General features: G+C 38.0%; 1 protein-coding gene and 1 pseudogene across 4 annotated transcripts in view; both read left to right on the top strand.

Moving 5' to 3' along the window:
* Positions 1 to 18,679, top strand: part of GALK2 (galactokinase 2) — a 122,448-nt gene that overhangs the window by 27,016 nt on the left and 76,753 nt on the right. For all 3 annotated transcript variants that reach the window (XM_084898276.1, XM_084898278.1, XM_084898277.1), the window contains one exon: positions 1,547 to 1,693. In XM_084898276.1, coding sequence (XP_084754402.1) covers positions 1,547 to 1,693 — 147 coding nt within the window. The remainder of the gene's footprint in view (positions 1 to 1,546; positions 1,694 to 18,679) is intronic.
* Positions 12,781 to 18,102, top strand: LOC311611940 (ATM interactor-like; annotated as a pseudogene). The gene is made up of 3 exons: positions 12,781 to 12,830; positions 15,752 to 15,893; positions 16,114 to 18,102. The product of its transcript is annotated as an ATM interactor-like (transcript).

Below are 18,679 nucleotides of genomic sequence, written 5' to 3'. Positions count from 1 at the left end.
TTTGTAGTGTTTTGTTGTTACTTTGGTTATTATAACGGTTTATTGAAATTTCTCCATTGAGCTGAGACCGGTTTGGCTCAGCGGTAGAGCGTCGGTCTGCGGACTGAAGGGTCCCAGGTTCGATTCCGGTCAAGGGCATGTACGTTGGTTGTGGGCACATTCCCGGTAGGGGGTGTGCAAGAGGCAGCTGGTCAATGTTTCTCTCTCATCGATATTTCTAGCTCTCTATCCCTCTCCCTTCCTGTCTGTAAAAAATCAATAAAATATTAAAAAAAAGAAAAAAAAAAGAAATTTCTTCATTGAATAATATGTATGATGAAATGCATTCTTATGTAATATAATAGTATTTTATACTTTGGTTTTGAGCCTTTTGAGTAATTTGCAAACAGTGGTACTTTTCTTGATGAGGAAGTAGCTTTGAATTTATTTATTGATTTTAAAAAAATATTTTAATTGATTTCAGAGAGGAAGGGAGAGGGAGAGAGAGAGAAACATCAATGATGAGAGAGAATCATTGATTGGTGTCTCCTGCATACCCCACACTGGGGGTCAAGCCCACAACCTGGGCATGTGCCCTGTCCAGGAATTGAACCGTGACCTCCTGGTTAATAGGTTGATGCTGAACCACTGAGCAGTGCTGGCTGGGCTTGAATTTATTTTTAATCTTAAACCACAAAGGTTATATGTGTTAGCATCCTAAGTGGCATCCTACATATTCGTCTAAGTAACCTAGAGCTTTCTATCTTTAGATCAGAGAAATAAGAGTTTCCCTGCTTTATTTAGAGTCTGTACTCTTATTTGTGGCTGAATTATAATTTGGCTGTCTTGAAAGCTACCATATGGCTAAATTGTAGCTATAAACTCCAGTAAAAATCTGGATTTCCTCATAGAGCTGACTTACATTAAATCACAGTGACAGTGTGCTGGCTCAGATTTCTGATTGCAATGGAGAAGTTCTCATCCAAAAATTGGAGACCTGGGTCCTACTCCTAGGCTCCCTACCCATGAGCTTGGGAAAGTCTCTTAATATTTTATTGCCTAGGTTTTTCCATAGGAAAACAGAACTGAAAGTTTGGAATCCTTTTTCTTTAGAGGCCCTTCTGAAGAAACATACTCCATAGAAATAAGCTACTACTTGATGTTAGAGTTTTACATCTCAGAGTGTTGGGATGTATTACATAGCGATTAAATCTGTCTTGCTAATAATTGTGCATTTCATTTCTTGCTACTTGAGAAGTTTAATTATAACTGTTCAATTATTTTCCCATGTTTGTTCAAATCAATTAATGTCCAAGAAAGAGATAATTCAAGGCAATTTTAGGAAATGGATCAGTAGCTTTTTGTTGAACAGAATAAAAAGTAATCCTCATATTATCATACCCTTACATGAAATATCATAGATGCAACCGAATTGCACAAGTAGTTTCTATAAATAGCCTAATAAGTCCATTGATAGACTTTTGCTCCCTGCGGAGTAAAATAACACTTTGCTACTCCTTGAATCCAACACCAAAGTGACCAGTGCTGTGTTTTCTTCTATCCTTAGGAACACTTTGGTCTTAGCGACCTGGCGGGAATGAATTGCCTGGTGGATGGGACTATCCCTCCAAGTTCTGGCCTCTCCAGCTCCAGTGCCCTGGTCTGTTGTGCTGGCTTGGTGACACTCACAGTTCTGGGAATGAACCTATCCAAGGTAACCTCACAGAAACCTCTTTTCCTAAAGGTATTTGTATCTGAATCTGAACATTAGAATGTCTTCCTTTGATTGGAAAACTTTGTCTTGCTGAACAGACTATACATGCATGTATTGTAACTTAACAAGTCTTGCTTGTAATAAACCACTCTAAGGTAGTTGATACCTTCCAAGCAGTGAGTATATCTGTGAATAACTATATTGAAATGCTCTTAATCTACAGTGTGGAGTTTGAATGAATGGATATATTTTAGATCACCTCATTAACAAGTTCAGAACAAGAAATTCTAGGCCTCGTGGTTGAACCTGCTTATTTTCACCCAAGACTTTAAATATTTGGCAAACAGTGGGTAAAACCAGGCAATAAAGGAACTGAACAGCATATCTGTTTATGCCAGAAGGTTAGTCACTGATATAAACTTAAAAAAAATATTGCATTACAAAGAGGAAGTGCTTATTTAAAGGAAACATAAATCCTACTGGAGGTCAGAAATCCTTAACTTTACAAGTTCACATAAATCTCCAACTTTGCAGTTCAGAGCAGGTGTGCTTAGCTTTAATTAATGCTTTGAGTTCTGGTTTCAATAAAATGTTATCATAGGTTCTTTTTATTTCATATACATACACCACCAAGTTTATACATGGTTTGGGAACACAGATTGGGCATCAGGCAGATCAAGAGAAAAGACATCTACATGCTTAGTCTTTTTTAAGGCTATCTAAACTTCCCATTTGAAAATTTTATATACAAGAGAAAAGAGAGAAATGAAGGAGAAAGCAAAGCCTCATAGCATTTTCCTTACCTGTCATATGTAATTATACATTACTTATCCCTTTGTAAGTAATGGCTTATTTGGAGGGAAGGATGATTTGCTTGTTATTGTTTGTTTGAGAGGAGAGAAAGCAAGGGAATGAAAGTCCATATATAAAAACTGTCTTAATTTAACCATTATTTATTTGTGGTTCCTTTGTGCTAGGTAATGTTCAAGGCATTGAAGATTTATTAGGTAGTTTTAACCCTCACCAGTGCTTATGATCTAAAAGGGGAACAGAGACAAGTACATAGACAACTATTATAGAGTGTGATAAATGGATAAGTGCTATGCTATGGCAGCAGATCTAACCCAGATTTAGAGAGCATAGGACAGCTAAACTGAAACACAAGGATTGTAGATGTTAGTCAAGAAATACTGATAGCATGAGAACACTGATAATATCAGATAGTCATGTATCAGATGGAGGCCACATCATGGGGAAATATGTAGGGTAAGAGTGATCATGGCTTATTGGAAGAACTAAAATAAACTTAACTGAAACACAGAGTAATTTGGATGACAGGGTAGAAGACTAGCTGCTTGTAAACCATGTTGAGTAATTTGGTCTTATCCTGATAGCAGGGTAAAAAAAAAATTGCAAACTTTTAGTAAGGAGAGTAATATAATCGTATTTTAGAATTATCACCCTGGCTCTATTATAAAATCTAGATTTGAGGCCAACATTAATAGCAGTAGGGAGATAATTTGGTTTAAGGAAGTAGCAGTGAAAATGGGGAGAATTGCCTCATAAATTTAAGGTCCATCTCAGAAAGAATCAATAAGACTTGATTATTGATTGGGTGTGAGGACTGGGGACACAAAGAGTCAAGGAGTATATTCAGGTCTCTGACTTGGTGTAAATCATGGGGATAAGTAATAGTGATGGAAAAATTGGTGTAGAGGAAAATAGAAATGTTGAGTATGAGGAATCTGTGGACATACTACTGATGGAGTTATTTAAAATTTAGTTACAAACAATACCTCTGAAGGGAGATCTGGACTTGAGGTGGTCCACTCGAGAGTCATTAGTATGTAATTAATTTTGAAGCCATAGGAGAAGAGGAGAATATCCAGGGAACAGTGCAGGTAGAAAGATAAGGAAGAGTATGACAGATTCTGACAGGTACACACATTTGAGGGATGGCAGAGGAAGAGATGTCCACTGAAGAGAGTGAGTAGTCATCAGACGGATGGGAGGAACACCAGAAAGCGAGGCAACAGCAAAGACAAGGAAGAGAATATTTTGTGGAAGGAGTGGCAGTGGTGTTAGATGCTGCTGAGAGGTTGGGACAAAGATAAGAAGTAGCCATTGGATTAGCATGAAAGAAATTGAATAAAACTTTGGAAAAAGCAGTTTAAATTAGGAAGGGGTTGAAGAGTCTATGAGAGGTAAAAAAGTCTGGCTATGCCTGGAAAAAGAGATAATCTGGTGTCTGTGATGCCTTGAGGTAAAGGAATTGATTTATTTTTTAATGGAAGGATTGATGAAACTTTTTTTTTTTTTTGGTATTTTTTTCTGACCCTTCAAGGGTGTGAATATCTAAGGCAGTGGTTCTCAACCTTCTTAATGCTTCGACCCTTAATACAGTTCCTCACGTTATGGTGACCCCCAACCATAAAATTATTTTTGTTGCTACTATTATGAATTATAATGTAAATATATGTGTTTTCCAATGGTCTTAGTAGCAAAATTATAGTTATTAAGTAGAAATGAAAATAATTTTATGGTTGGGGGTCACCACAACATGAGGAACTGTATTAAAGGGTTGAGGCATTAGAAAGGTTGAGAACCACTGATCTAAGTGAAAAGAAGATAAAGAAAACTTGAACTTTTGGAATTAAATTTGGATGTCCCTGTGCTTTCAAAGTAAAAAATAGTAACTATTTTGCCATACAAACAGACACATAGATCAATGGAATGCAATAGAGAGTCCAAAAATAAGCTCACATGTATGTGATTAATTAATTTATGACAAAGAAGCCAAAAATATACAATGAAGAAAGGACAGTTTCTCCAATAAATGATGTGGGGGAAAATGGACAGCCACATTCCATAGAACAAAACAGAACCCTATCTTACACCATACATAAAAAGGAACTCAAAATGAATTAATTATTTGTAATACCTGAAACCATAAAAGTCCGAGAAAAAAACATTGGTGGTAAGTTCCTTGACATGGTCTTGGTGATGATTTTTTAAAATTTGACATCAAAAGCAACAGCAACAAAAACAAAATAAACAAATGGGGTTATATCAAATTAAAAAAACTTCTGTACAGCAAAGGAGAAAAAACCCAAACAATCCAATTAAGAAGATGGGCAGAGTATTTGAATATTTTTCCAAAGGAGACATACAATTGGTTAATAGACACATGAAAAGATGCTCAACATTACTTATCATGTGAAAAATGCAAATCAAAACCACAATGATGCATTACCTCAGATCTGTTAAATGTTTATTATCAAAATGATAAGAAATAACAAGTGTTGGCAAGGATGTGGAGAAAAGGGAACCATTGTGCACTGTTGGTGGGAATGTAAATTGGTGCAGGCACTATGGAAAAGAGTATGCCCTATACAATTGAAGACAATAATTACTGCAACAAAAAGGTATCCCTACTTATCATATCCCATGTGGAACTTGTTAATTCATTAATACACTAAATGTCATATGTCTGAAATCAGTCTAATGATATCTAAGTCACCCAGAAAATCTGGAAAACAGAAACTATGAGTCAGAATGGAACTGAGAGAAGAGTATGGTGTGATCAAAGACCTATGAAATAGAAAAGGCTAGAGGTTTCAAGATGACAGAATGAAGACATATCTACTCTTTTTTCCCCCCATCACTCATTCCTTCTCCTTTTCTCAAATAATCATCCCGAAACAGCAGGGCAACAGGAAAAGAAGGCACAAGTTCCATCTTTGATACAATCAAAGAGACATAAATAACCCTAAACCACAAGATACAAAGATGGAAAGTAGGTAAAGGATGGTGCATGACTTAGCAGACTGAAGAAAGGTCAGAGACAAGTGCTGTGAAGGGAGGGCTTGCTCACAGCCCTCTGGAAAGGCTTACGAATTAGAGGCACCAGTACCAGAAAAGGCAGGTGGGAATTTATTTGAAAGTCTTTCTGAGGATCCATCAGATTCTCAGAGCCCTTTGGTAAGTAAGGAGACCATTTCCTTCCACCTTTACAGGAGTCTCTGGAGAAATAACATGGGGGCTCTAAGTATAAAGAAAAGCTGGAGGAGAGCAGAATTGAAAATCAGGGGATTAAAGGATGTTCTGCATCTCAACAGTGACATTCCCAACTCCCTTCCTCTGGTCAGCTCTGGCACACTGGCAGCCTTGCCAACCCCACTGGGAATACTGGACGATCTTTATGAGAGGAAACTAGCCATCTTGGAGACAAAATGACATTTGGTGACCTCCTCCCACAAAAATTCTCTTGCTACTCTAAGACCCTGTTCAAAGCCCATTTACAAAGTTTCTAATCAGCTTTTTAGTGACTCACTATTAAATGTGATAGAACAGTAAGAGATAATTAGACTTTGGAAGAAAGCCTCCAACATGAAGCAAACAAATAGAGAAGAAAGGATTCAGAGAAAACAAGGACAATGCTGAAAGCAGAAAAATGCTTCAAAGAAGCCTCGATGTCCTCAGAGATAAAAGAGAATGCTCTAGAAAGAATAGAATGTTATTTTAAAAAGATGAACAAACAATAAGGAAGCACTTTTGGACATTAAAAATATGACTGCTAAAACAAAATGTTCTGTAAAAGGATTGCAAGAACTTTCTGCTGGAATAGGAAATAAAAAGACTGGACAATAAGAGAGAGAAAGATAGGAAAATTTATAAACCAATTTCAGAAATTTGATATCTGACTAGTAAGGTGAAATAGAGAAAACTGTCACTAGAAAATTATTAAAAATTTTTTTTTCTCCAAAATCAACAAACGACAAGTGCTGGCGAGGATGCGGATGTGCACTGCTGGTGGGAATGCAGACTGGTGCAGCCACTGTGGAAAACAGTATGAGATTCCTCAAAAAGTTAAAAATAGAACTCCCATTTGACCCAGTGATCTCACTTCTAGGGGATATCCCAAGAAACCGGAGACACCAACCAGAAAGGATATATGCACCCCTATGTTCATAGCAACATAATTTACAACAGCTAAGATTTGAAAACAGCCTAAGTGCCCATCAGCAGATGAGTGGGTTAAAAGATGTGGTACACCTACACAATGGAATACTATGCTGCTATGAAAAAGAAGAAACTTTTACCATTTGCAATAGCATGGATGGACCTGGAGAGCATTATTCTAAGCGAAATAAGCCAGTTGGAGAAAGATAAATATTACATGATCTCACTCATATGTGAGATATAATGATCAACATAAACTGATGAACAAAAATAAATCCAGAGACAAGGTAGCACTGAACAGATTGTCCAACCTCAGAGAGAAGGCAAGTGGGGAGGTTAAAGTTCAACCAAAGGACTTGTATGCATGCATATTAGCATAACCAATGGACACAGACACTGGGGCAGTGGTGGCTTGCCCTCAGGGGTGGGAGTGGCCTGGGGGGTGTCAATCGGGGGGAAAAAGGAGGCATATGTAATACTTTAAACAGCAAAAAATGATTCTCTTAAGTAAAAACATGAATTCTCATATTGAAAGGTGCTCACTAGATGCTCAACATAATAAATGAAAAAAAACCCCCAAATTATACCTGAATAAAAATTTTTTTTTGAAGAGAAAAAAGAAAAAAATGCACACACCAAATCAAAGTATACCATCTGGGAATTTTGAAACTTGAATGTTAATAGAAAGCACATTAAAGCTGACTGAGAGAGCAAGAGAAAAGAAGGAAAACTTAACCATCAAAGGATCAGGAATGAAAATTATCAAAAACAACTTTAGAAGATGCAAGGCAACAGAGTAATATCTTCAAAATTTGAATTTAGCTTATAGTAAGTGAATTGATAAAGTATAAGGATAGAATAAAATATTCTCAAACTTGCAAAGTCTAAAAGTCTACAGGATGAAATCTATGCAAAAACTGAGGAATAAACCAAGGAAGATGACATGAGAATTGGGAAATGGGGAATCCTATGTAGGAGAGAGAAGCTGGGTAATTTTTGAACATTAGTGAAGGGAAATCCTAACATAACTTATACCCATGACATCTAGCAGTTAGAAAACTCTCAGTACAGATTAGAACCAGAAGAGGGAGGGAACAAGTAAAATTGATAAATCTTATCAGGAAAATCTTATTTGGCTCATAAACAAACAACATCTTAATAATTAATGCATTGAATATGAATTTAACCAAAATTTTGGCGTAAATTTATTGAGAAAGATTGTGGGCAAGGGAAGTGGGCGTGAGTGAGCAAGAATCCTCATTTACCATAGTAGGAAGGAGGTAGGTAAACTTTAAAATGGAGTAATCAGGAGGTAGCACATAACTGAGACTTAATCACTTAAAGCCAGAGCCAAGTGTTGACAGTGACTCTGGGCACAGCACTGGGGGTGGGGATGAGAGGGTGAGACTAGGGATTGTTTTTTGTTATTATAATCCTTGTAGCTCGTTTGATCACTTAGATTATGTGCATAAATTCCTTCTGTGAAAGTAAAAATTAATTGAAAATAAAGAGAAGGACAGAGGGAAGTGGTTAATGGAATGAAAGGTAAGAGGGGCAAGGGATGACCCAAATTAGTGTGGTTAGGGGAGCTGGAAGATGAAGAGGGGAGAAGGGATTCAATGAGTCAAAGTTAGAGATTAAGAACAGATGAGCTGCTGGACTGTGACCAGATCAGAAAGGCCTAGGGAGAGGCTTGTTGATGGGTTTTGGGTGAAAGAATCCAAGAAAATGCAGGCATCTCCCAGTTAATGGCAGCAGTCCATTCCAAAAGCCAGAGGTCTGCACTTATTATTTTAAGTAGGAGAAATTATAATGTATTACTCAACTCCACTAATTTTCTACAATGTTACAAAAACACAGTAAAAACTCCTCTATGTAAGTAACTCAGAAATACAATGAAAAAGACTCAAAACAGCCTTCTTGAACATCAAACAATTAATATGGTTGTTAACAAGCAGTTACTTTACATAGTAATCCTCCATATGTCTTCTCTGTCAACACCTGGTGTTCCAGTATTTCCCATACTATTTTGTTAACAGTGTTGTTTTTAGGTATTGGTATGTAACTATATATTTTTTCTTACATGAACACCTTATATTGAGAGATACATACCATCTATGAAGTCTGAGTGTCAAAACCCAGGAAGTACTCTATCTGGAAAATGTTAATTGGTGAGACATTCTGAAAGGTATACCTGTACTTTGTCAGCTCAGGATTCAGGTTGCTCTAGACTTGTGTCCAGTTTCTTTGTGTTCTTAGGGTTGTCCTTGGAGAACAAGTTCCTTTTAAGGATCTTAGATTAGAGATAACTGCCTTGCTTGGGTGATAGTTTACAATTCTAAAGGCAAGCCCTAGATAATAAAGTGTGTCCTACAAAATTTTTTCTCTGCTGGGGTGGGGTGAAGTGTTGATTTTGAATTAATGAGATGATGGACTGAGCAAATGATGGTCAGAAGATCCACTTTGGAGGATTGGGGGGTACTGTTGAAGAATATATAGCTGAGTTGTATCCCTCATATTGAAGTGTAAGGAGGAAAAATCCCTTACTACCTTAGTTGGTGAAGGTTGAAATGACAAGCAGGGAGCAGTGGAGTAAGATAGTATTCTATGTGTGGGTATCTTTGGCATTTTGTCAAAAATATAATTCTTGTGCCCTGGCTGGGTGTCTTGGTTGGTTTGATCATTGCTATATACACCAAAAATAAAAAGATTGCAGGTTCGATCCTTGGTCTGAGTGAATGTATGAGGCAGCCTATTGGTGTTTCTCTCTCACATCGATGTTTCTCTCCCTCCCCACCCACCCCAGTGAAACTTAACCTGGAGTGAGGATAAAAAACAAAAAAAGTGTCTGCCTGGCGTAACTCAGTGGTTGAGTGGTGACCTGTGAACCAGGAAGTCATGGTTTGATTCCTGGTCAGGGCACATGCCTGGGTTTAGGGCTCCATCCCCAGTGTAGGATGTTCAGGAGGCAGCCGATCAATGATTCTCTCTCATAATTAATGTTTCTATCTCTCTCTCCATCTCCCTTCCTCTCTGAAATTATATATATATATTTAAAAAATAAAAAAAAGAGTAATTCTTATGACTCCGAGTAACCCAGAATATGAACTGGGCATTAAAATTTTTCCTTGAGGGTTGCAGTCCATTGAGAAGCTGGGGAAGCTCAGAATTAGGTATAAAGAATCCTGTTCATTATTTGGAAGCCCAGCCTAACAGGAATAACACTGGATTTGTGTCTAGAGAAGATGTTTTTCAGCTACAGTATAAATTTCCTAAGTCTCAGAAGCAGCTATTCACGGACATTTACTAGATACCTTCTATGTGCCAGGCATGTAGTAGGCAGCAAGGATACAGCTGAGAATAAATTGGTGAAGACCCTGCTTTCATGGAACTTACATGCTGGTGCTTGTGGTGATAATGAATAGCTGTCCAAATAATTATATAGTATAATATCAGCTAGGGCTATAAAGAAAAGTGGGCGGTAGTAAGGGGAAGCAGCTATTTTAGATAAGGAGTTAGGGGAAATCCTCTCTAAAGGGGAGACATTTGAACAGAGACCTGAGAAAGTGAGCAGAGAAGAAAGGCAGAAGGAACAGCCAGTGCAAAAGCCCTGAGGGAAAATAGCAGAGGCCTGTGTAGGTCCTGGGGCTGGTGAATGGGGATAGGGCAGAGTGGTGGGAGGTGAGCTGAGAGTGGTGGTCAGAGGGTCTTACTTGCATTTCATTTTAACTGTAATGGGAGGCCTTTGAAGGGCTGTGAGCTGAGGATAGTAGAGTACTTTCAGCTGGGAGTACCACATTGTACCCAATCTTGGGATGGGAGGGAACAGTAGAAAGGAAGGAAGGAAGGAAGGAAGGAAGGAAGGAAGGAAGGAAGGAAGGAAGGAAGGAAGGAAGGAAGGAAGGAAGGAAGGAAGGAAGGAGAAAGAGGGAGGGAGAGAGGGAAGGATAGAATGAAGGAAGAAAGGGAGGGAGAGGAGAGAGAGAGAGAGAGAGAGAGAGAGAGAGAGAGAGAGAGAGAGAGAGAGAGAGAGAGGAATAGTTAATGCCATTATGAAATTTAATATACATAATGAAATAGTAACAGAAGACCTATTCCTTGGGCATCTATCTCATCCAAGGTGAGAAATATTTTATATGTAAAAATGGGAACAGTGTTTTAAGAATGGCTTTATGGTGAAATTAAACAGGGAATATTTTAAGTAAGTAGTGAGTCCTAAAAAAAATTTGAAGGAAGTGAAGGCTGTGTCTCGAAACAAAGTCCTGGGAGAGGCCTAAGGGCATTTCGGGCAGAGCGAACCCGTAAGTGTCTTGTAACAGTTCTTTGAGCCAGACTTATAAATATGTGTCAGCAGAGGCCTAAAAATTCTTATGCAGCCTCATGAAATTCCTTTTAAAACCTTATTTGACTACAAGGATGTTTTCTACTTGCTTAAGTCCCTGAACAGATTTAGTTAACTAAATTTCAGGGGCAAATTACTTGTATAGACATGGGCTGATACTCTTTTCAGAGGAGTGTTTTTGAAGTTTGAAATCCATACTGTGCAAGTGATCTTTGAGGTTCAGAAACAGAGTAAGTGGAATGTCCAAAGTTTTGTGCCAAATGTGTTCAAGTTTTCATTTTCCTGAGTTTATAAGGGCTGTTTCCTTGAGAAAGTTTAAGACTACATTTTTTTTTCTTATAGCTACATTCAAATTAAATATTTCTTGGCCTTCTGAATGAGACCTTGCGTTTAAAAAAGTAAAGACATGGTCTACATTATAAATGAAAAGAATCTCACAGTTATACAAAGTTTAAACTATGATTTGAATGTTTTAATAGCAGTTTGCTACACGGGATAAGGAAAATCAGAAAACAATTTGCACTGTCACTAATTATTACTATGTTAGAAGCCTGTACAAGGACATTGTTTGAGTTTGCTTAGAATAACAAAAACCTCGTCTATATAATGATTAAGGAAAATGGTAGTTTAAAGCATTCCAGCCAGATGTTGGCTGCTAATGAACTGCAGCGTGGCCTCTAAGAAGATGGTAAATCCAGACTACGATCTTTGAAAAAAATATCTTAATTAAGTGTTGAACATGGACTGAAGCCATGTGCTCACTGGTACAAAAACCAGGAGCGCTAGGGTTAGCCCTGGGTGGCCTGTGTTTAAAATGCTTGAAACTTTAAGTTGATGTTGTTAATATTGCAATATAAAACCTTCCACATACTAGTAGTTTTATCTATTAAAAAAAGAACTAAGTTTCTTTCAGTTCTGTGGGATGGTGTTTGCATCTCTGGTTACATTTTTTCTGGGAGTAGGACTGGAGACTGAATCATTTATTTAATGATTTTGAGTAATTTGGGTTCACTTGGATGATGTGACTAAGCTATTTGATTGCAGGTTAGAAACCTTACTTTGCAGAGATTGTTTGGGTCACCTCTGTTCTTTTTTTTCCATTTCCTTTCCTACGCTAAATACACGTTTGCCTTTAGCATAAACTAAGGCAAAAAGACTAATTAGGGAGCAGCAGATGGGAAGGAATATGGGTCACTGTTTCCAAGTGGTTTCAAATGAAACCACTATTGCTGCAAATTCATGCTTGATTGTGTTCTGAACTTTCCTTGTGATCCTTAGATCCTTATCGTTATTAGGTCACTGTGTTTCCAGGCCTCCAAACTTTTATTCGCACCCAGCAACAAGTTAAGCATTATCCAATATAATGGGACAATGTAGGTGATATCAAGTATACTACATATCTGCATTGCCCTTACTGCTGCATTCATTGTATGCAGTGAAAATAATGAAAAGATGGAAATAGAAGGTCAAATAACCTCCTTACTAAATTCAGAGGGATTTGTAATTTATTTTCAAGCATTTATGTTTTGTAGAGGTGATGGTAACCATTTTGAGGAAGAGTTACCCAGACTAATATTTGATAGAGTAATCAGGACAATGAAAGGCTCTAGACCTTGCCCCATTTATGATAATTTACTCTGTAACTTATGTAAAACTCCCTGTGTCTCAATTTCTCCTGAGTTTATAAGGGCTGTTTCCTTGTAAGTGAAGCTAGCTGTTTCTTGAAATTCACAGGGCAAAACAGTTACATCTGCTGAATATTTCTAGTTCCCTGACCTTCATGATGGGAGATTTTTGGAAATGTTTATGGGAAGAATTTAGCAAGAAAAATAGGTAAGATGGGAAAATAAATTAGTAGTCAGGAAAGTTTTTGTAATGGTACAAAGTTTGTAAAGTAAGGAAACAAACTGAATTGTATAGAGAAGTGACTCAGAAGGAAAAGGTTAACTAATGGAAACAGTTTAAGGCATTGAAGTTCTGGAGGTGAATATTTGGAGCTTATCACTGAAAAATATGACTTTATATGACTTTAAATATGTGTTAAGAGTTTATGTCAGAGTTAAAGATGCCCCCACCCATTACTATAGTGCCTAGATGTCATAGACACATCATCTTGAACCTCATGATAGCTTTATAAGGCAAGTTTTATTATTATTTCAGTTTTGCAGAGGAAAATAGTGAGGTTCAGAGAATTTATATAATGTGACCAAAGACAAACCTCTTGTGAATGGAGCTATCTGGATTCCAGCTCCGAGATTTGATTCAAAATATGATAGGAGCATTTCCCACTCACTGACGCTGTTACCTATGGTGTAATGTGAGCAGTATTGTAGACATAGGGAGCACACTGCAGATGAGTCCAGCCTTAACATTCTGTGATCTTTCTGATGTCCAAAATAGGTGGAAGTGAATTTAATGAATATGCTTACTAATATGAATTGAATGTTTTTTTATGGATTGACCAATTTTATTCTCAAAAAATAATTGTTAATATAATGATTATTTTTTTCCCTTCAAATCCTGCCATATCCAAAGCAAAGGGTTGGATGTTTAGGAGACAGAAAACCCCATGTATAGTCTTTGGTTTAATGAGTTTACAATTTAGTCATGGAGAATGGATCATAACAAAAATAGAAATGTCACACAAAAATAGCATGTACAAATTCTTCCAAAGAATATGAACAGAGAGAACAGTTCCCAGCTTCTTTTGTGAGGCCAGTATAACTGTGCTTACAAATCAAATGTTGAAACCAAACCTTGAAACCAAATCTGACCCAAGGACATTATAAGAAAAGAGGATTACTGTCAATCTTTTTCATGAACCTAGATGCAAACATTTCTAAACAACATTATTAGCAAATTTAATCCAATAATATAATAGAATGATACATCATAGCCAAATTTGAGTTTGTTTCAAGAATTAAAGGTTGGTTTAATAATTGAAATCAATGTAATTTACCACACCAATAGAATAAAGGATATGGTATCTTACCAAGATATGGTATCTTGGTATAAAGAATAAAGAATATGGTATCTTACAAAGAAAAGCATTTTGTAAAATTTAACATTTCTTCATGATAAAAAAAACAAACAAAAACGTTTAGCAAATTAGAAGCAAAATTCAGTATAATTGCTACCTTTGGGATTAAGGAAGGGGAATGATTAGGAGGGGACATGAAAGGGACTTTCTCGGGGGCTGGCAGTACTTATTTCTTGACCTAGATGGTGGGTTACATAGGTGTCCTCTTTGTGACAAAGTATTAAGCTTTATTTTGTGCTTAATGCACTTTATGTGTCTTATATTTTAATAATAATAAAAAAGAAAGTAAGATTTCCTTCAATCCCAGGACCAACCATTGTTAAAGAATTTTTATGAATCCTCCAAAGGACACATTATCCACTGTAATATATACATTCTCTTTTTTTGTGATAAACACACACATACACAGACACACACACACACACACATTTATTTCCCCCTGTGATTTGCTTTTTCACTTAATAGTATAAAGAATCATTCCATATTAGCCCATATTAATGGCTTCCTCGTTTAATATTATATGGTCATACTATAATTCAGTTGGCCCTATAGTTAGACATTTCAGTTTTTCCCCCAAGCTTATATATAACTTTAATTTTAATAATTATATTTCTATACAAGGACATACTAGACTTTTATGGTGGAAACTTAGGTTTACAATTTTCCACAATTATAAAAGAGGTTTTGAAGAATATTTGTGCACATATTCCCCCCCCCCACACTTTATCAGTTATTTCCTTAGCATAAACCTAATGACATAGAAATATTGGGTTAAAGATATTCTCATTTTAACTTAAAATTTAAAAAATTAATAATTTAAAAATAACTATTTTTTAGAGTAGTTTTAGGTTCATAGTAAAATTAAGCAGAAGGTACAAAGATTTCCCTTATACCCCTGCTTCCACACACACATAGCTACCTACCCCTTGCCTCTTCTGCACCGCCCCCTCCCCCCCAACATTCTGCACCAAAGGTACATTAAGTCATACTTGATGAACTTACAATGACACATCATTATCTCCCTTTGCATTAGGGTTCATACGGTGTTGTACTCTATGGGTTTGGACAAATTGATAATGATGTGTATTATCCGTGATCGTGTCATACGGAGTAGTTTCACTGCCCTAAAATCCTCTGTATCTATTCTTCCGTTTCTCCTCCCTAATACCTGGTAAATACTTTATATTGTCTCATAGTTTTGTCTTTTTTCAGAATGCCATATAATTGGGACCATATAGTGCATAACCTTTTCAGATTGACTTGACATATTTCACTTAGTAATATCTATTTGAGTTTCCTCCATGTCTTGTTATGGTTGGTAGCTCAGTTCTTTTTAAGTTCTAAGTAGTATTTAATTGTCTGGATGTAAAACAGTTTATTTATCCATCCTACTGAAGGACATCTCTGTTGCTTCCAAGTTTTGTCAATTATGAATAAAGTTGCTACAGGCTGTGTAGAACCATGTTGGCCTCTGAGGCAGCGACTGCTGTGGGACCCCAGGCTCTGACCTTGAGTACCCTTGCCTGTCCCTAGAGCTGAGGGGAGCTGCTGTTGCCTCAGGCCTGTGTGCCACCCAATCACTAAAAGGCACCAGCCTTGAGCTCTCTGCCAGCCTGTAGGTCTTGCTGACAGTCACCAGTAGGGGGATTGATCCAGTGGAGGGTAAGCAAGGTGCCTGGGCCCTGCAGACCGATACCTTGTACACTGTGTGCAGCTGCAGCAAGATCCTGTCCAACAGCCCCACACTCAACATGAGCCACCTCCTGCAGGATGGTATAGAAAATCCAACATTAAGAAAGGATTTGAAAACCGTGCTGGAATTCTAATGTCATTCAATTGAAGGATGCCCTAGAACAGTGGTCGGCAAACTCATTAGTCAACAGAGCCAAATATCAACAGTACAATGATTAAAATTTATTTTGAGAGCCAAATTTTTTAAACTTAAACTTCTTCTAATGCCACTTCTTCAAAATAGACTTGTCCAGGCTGTGGTATTTTGTGGAAGATCCACACTCAAGGGGCCAAAGAGCCACATGTGGCTTGCGAGCTGCAGTTTGCTGACCACGGCCCATGGGCCCTGACAGACCATCTTCTCAAATTTCTCTTGTAAAATGGCACTTTATAAAAATGTACGCCGAAAAGAAGCATAAATGTAGTAAATGCAGCAATTCATATGGCACTGAATGGGAACTGGAGCCACACAGAGGATGGGGGAAAACTTCATGCACGTGTGGTAGTTCCTTTGCCAGTAGAACTGCGTTACAGTTACACATCTACCCAACTGGTCGCAGATCCCTGCAGAACACAGGGTCCACCTGGAAAGAAGAGGAAAAGGGAAAACTGCCTGCACAAGCAGAAGTTGTCCAATAATACCATTGACTCATTGAGCAACCAACCAACCCTGAGATTAGGCACTCAAGAATTAGAAATTTCAGAAATAAAAATTAGTCGCTTCATTTGAAGACTCTTGTGGCCCTAATGCCAGAAAGCAGACTCTTACAATAGTGCCAAGATATCCTCAGAAGTGGCTTTTTGGTTAAACTACCTGTTTTGCAGTTTTCTCCTATGCCTGTCTTTGTGCCTATAGCCGACTCCTTGGCCTAGCCTGTGGTGTTAGGTGTCCACCATCAGGGCTCTGCCTCTGGTGCTGTGCACTTACTGGTCTTGTCAATAGGAACCCTGATTCTCGGTCTTGATTCAGAGGCCCTCTCTCTTAAGGAGAACCTCCCTCTTTCAAAAATGGTGAATCCTTTTGCTGGTGAGCCAATAAATATAGGTGTACAAATGAACTTTGGATCAAAGTCCGTTGAATCCTTTACAAGAACTAGGGAGCAAATGTCAAAAGCACAGCAATTTTTTTCATTCAATGTACGGACAGATCTGCCTTACAACAATCAACATTTAATACCTTCTGCACAGTGGGTAAGCCCCTATTTCTCTATACCATCTTGTTCTCAAACTGATTTGCCATTTGGTTCTCAAGTTTCCGTTCGTGTTCATACTCAAACGTTTTTGCCCAGTCCTAAGGTAACTTCATCTATAGCCGCTCAGACTGATGTGTTTTTAGATGCCTGTTTCCAGTCAGGTGGGGCCTCCAGAGAAACTCGAACCAGTGGAATGCAAAGTCCAACAAAATCGGGTACAGATGGACCAAGCTGTAATGTGTGGAGACATTTTTGAGAGTGTCCATTCATCATGCAGTGCTTCTACAGACAGTATTATAAGCAGCAGCTTGGTAGAGAGACTGTAACTCATGGCTTGTTACCCCAGAACCAGCCTAAGACTTTAAATCAAGATATTGAGAAATCTGCACCAGTTATAAACCCCAGTGCACACAACAGTATGCTTCCTTCAAAGAACATGCCAGATAATCAGACCCAAACTCTAGATTTATTAAGTGATTTAGAAAACATTGTCAATTAGTCTGCCTGGTCAGGCACTGGAAAATTGTAGTCTGTTGTCTGACACGAATATTGAACCTAACACCCAGCTCCCATCTGACCCAACTCAGAATCCCGCAACTGATTATGATATCGAAGAGTTATTTTCAGCCTCATATACCCAGACTCAAACTGAAGAGAGTGAGGTTAGCACTGTGACCACCAAGCCAGTCTTAGAATCACTGGACAAAGAGATGCAAACTGAAACACTGGACATAGAGGCCCAACATGACTTCTTACTTGCAGATGCCTCTGCGCAGCCCTCCGGTTGTGGGGGAAATTCTAATTTCTTAGGCCTTGCAATGTTTGATATGCAGATGGACAGATGTAAGCTTCTTTTCAGACAGTAGCCCTCATCTGCCTATAGGGAATGCTCTGAAACACTCCAGCTTTTCCATGAGTACTGATTCATCTGACAGAGACCCAGACTGGCGGAGTCTCCGCTGCTAAGAGTATATGTGCTCTAGGAAGCAAGGCTCGGTTGAAAAGTACAGAAGCGATGACTGGTACCTGTGAAATTGCCAAAATGTCTTCCAAAGCAGCTGTACCATTTTGCATTCCCACCGGTAATGGAAGAGAATTCCTGTACTCTGATCCTCACCAGCATTTGGAGTTCTTGATTTAGGCCTTTTTAAAATAGATATGTACTAGGATCTCGTTGTTGTTTCAATTTTCATTTTCCCAATGACATATGATGTGGAGCATCTTTTCATATGCTTATTTATCAACTGTGTGTCTTCTTTGGTGAGGTGTTTGTCAAAGTTTCTGGTCCATTTTTTAAATCAGGTTCTTTGTTTCATATTGCTGAGTTTTAAGAGTTCTTTGTATATTTTGGTTAACTGTCCTTTATCAGATGTATCTTTTGCAAATATTTCTCCTAGCCTGTGGTTTCTCATTTTATTCTCTTGACATTGTCTTTTGCTGAGCAGAAATGTTTACTTTTACTAATGTCAAGTTTTGGTATTGTATCTAAAAAGTCGTCGTCACCTTGGCCAGTGTGTTCAGAGGTTAGAGTGTCAGCTTGCATACTAGAGGATCACATGTTCGATTCCTGGTCAAGGGCACATACCTGGATTGCAGGTTCAATCCCTGGCCCCATGAGGGGCATATGTGGGAGGTAAGTAATCGATGTGTCATCAATCTTTCTCTCTCTCTTCCTTCCCATTTCCCTTCCACTCTCTAAAATTAATAGAGGTGAGGAC

The sequence above is a fragment of the Pipistrellus hanaki genome (genome assembly GCF_964339955.1).
Source record: "Pipistrellus hanaki genome assembly, chromosome: 1".
In the NCBI taxonomy this organism is placed as follows: domain Eukaryota; kingdom Metazoa; phylum Chordata; class Mammalia; order Chiroptera; family Vespertilionidae; genus Pipistrellus; species Pipistrellus hanaki.
Note: the sequence above shows the minus strand (reverse complement) of the source record. Positions and strands in the feature narration are given on the sequence as shown.